The 1056-nt window shown below is 34.1% G+C and overlaps 1 protein-coding gene across 1 annotated transcript; it reads left to right on the top strand.

Moving 5' to 3' along the window:
- The first annotated feature begins 373 nt into the window (after positions 1-373).
- LOC108574631 (cysteine-rich PDZ-binding protein) lies at positions 374-1056 on the top strand. Its single transcript, XM_017937251.1, has 2 exons — positions 374-457; positions 728-1056. Exon 2 carries the CDS (start codon positions 754-756, stop codon positions 1054-1056), a length of 303 nt encoding a protein of 100 aa, XP_017792740.1. The 5' UTR covers positions 374-457; positions 728-753.

The following is a 1056-nucleotide window of genomic DNA, read 5'->3' as shown; positions in this document are numbered from 1 at the left end:
AACTTTTAAGACGTTCGCTGCTACGGACGCAGCACATGCGGTTCAGAATGGATTGTCCTACGTGCCAGCGCCGACAATTCAGAGACCAGGTGTCGGTCGGGCACATCAAAATCAATGTCGCCGCTGTGCGATAGACGAAACCACCCCGAATTCTCCATTGAATGCGGAAGCAACATGTGTGTGTACATACTTGGTTGAGACTACGAATTGGTGGCACAAGGCATGCTTTTTAGGATTTTCGGGTGGCTGCTAATCAGGAAAGCGACATCTGCTGGTGACACATAGTTACAAGTGCTTTACATTTTAATTGTTGATTATCACGAACGATTGTGGCTAGGTTAAATATTTACTGTCATGTATTTGCCATAGTTAATGTTTTATTTGCCTATGCTTATTGTATACGAATAAAACTAATATAAAAAAAAATCTAATTACCATCGTGTGATGAATTTTGTAGGTAAATGAAAAACATTTTAATCTAGTTGATCTAAACACAATAGTATTCCAATTTTATATCATTTCTAATAACAAAAGTTATATAGTACTTATAAGGTGTTATTGAATTAATTACATTGTTTAAATTATATTTTACATGAATTATTTTAATTTCATCTTTTGTATGTTTCAAACTTCAAGTTTGTTTCTTTACTTGAATCTTTGACAGTAGATTACATTTATAATATACAGGTTACATATAACATAGTGACCTTACTGTTTTGTATCTTAGGAATACATCTTTAAGTGTGATTCAAAATGGTTTGTGAAAAGTGTGAAAAAAAATTAGGAAGAGTTATAACTCCAGATCCATGGAAAAATGGAGCAAGGAATACTGTAGAAAGTGGAGGACGTAAAGTTGGAGAAAATAAAGCACTGTCTGCAGGAAAGGCAAGATTTAATCCATACACTGCGACTTTTGAGACCTGTAGAATATGTAGACAAAAAGTGCATCAAGTTGGTTCACATTATTGCCAATCATGTGCATATAAGAAAGCTATATGTGCAATGTGTGGTAAAAAATTGATGAGTACTAAAAACTATAAACAGTCTGCAACTTAA

Source organism: Habropoda laboriosa, unplaced genomic scaffold (genome assembly GCF_001263275.1).
Source record: "Habropoda laboriosa isolate 0110345459 unplaced genomic scaffold, ASM126327v1 scaffold175, whole genome shotgun sequence".
NCBI lineage: Eukaryota > Metazoa > Arthropoda > Insecta > Hymenoptera > Apidae > Habropoda > Habropoda laboriosa.
This window is presented reverse-complemented; position numbering and strand designations above follow the sequence as displayed.

Coding starts and splice junctions, on each gene's coding strand:
- LOC108574631 (XM_017937251.1), top strand. CDS start 754: ATGGTTTGTGAAAAGTGTGAAAAAAAATTAGGAAGAGTTATAACTCCA.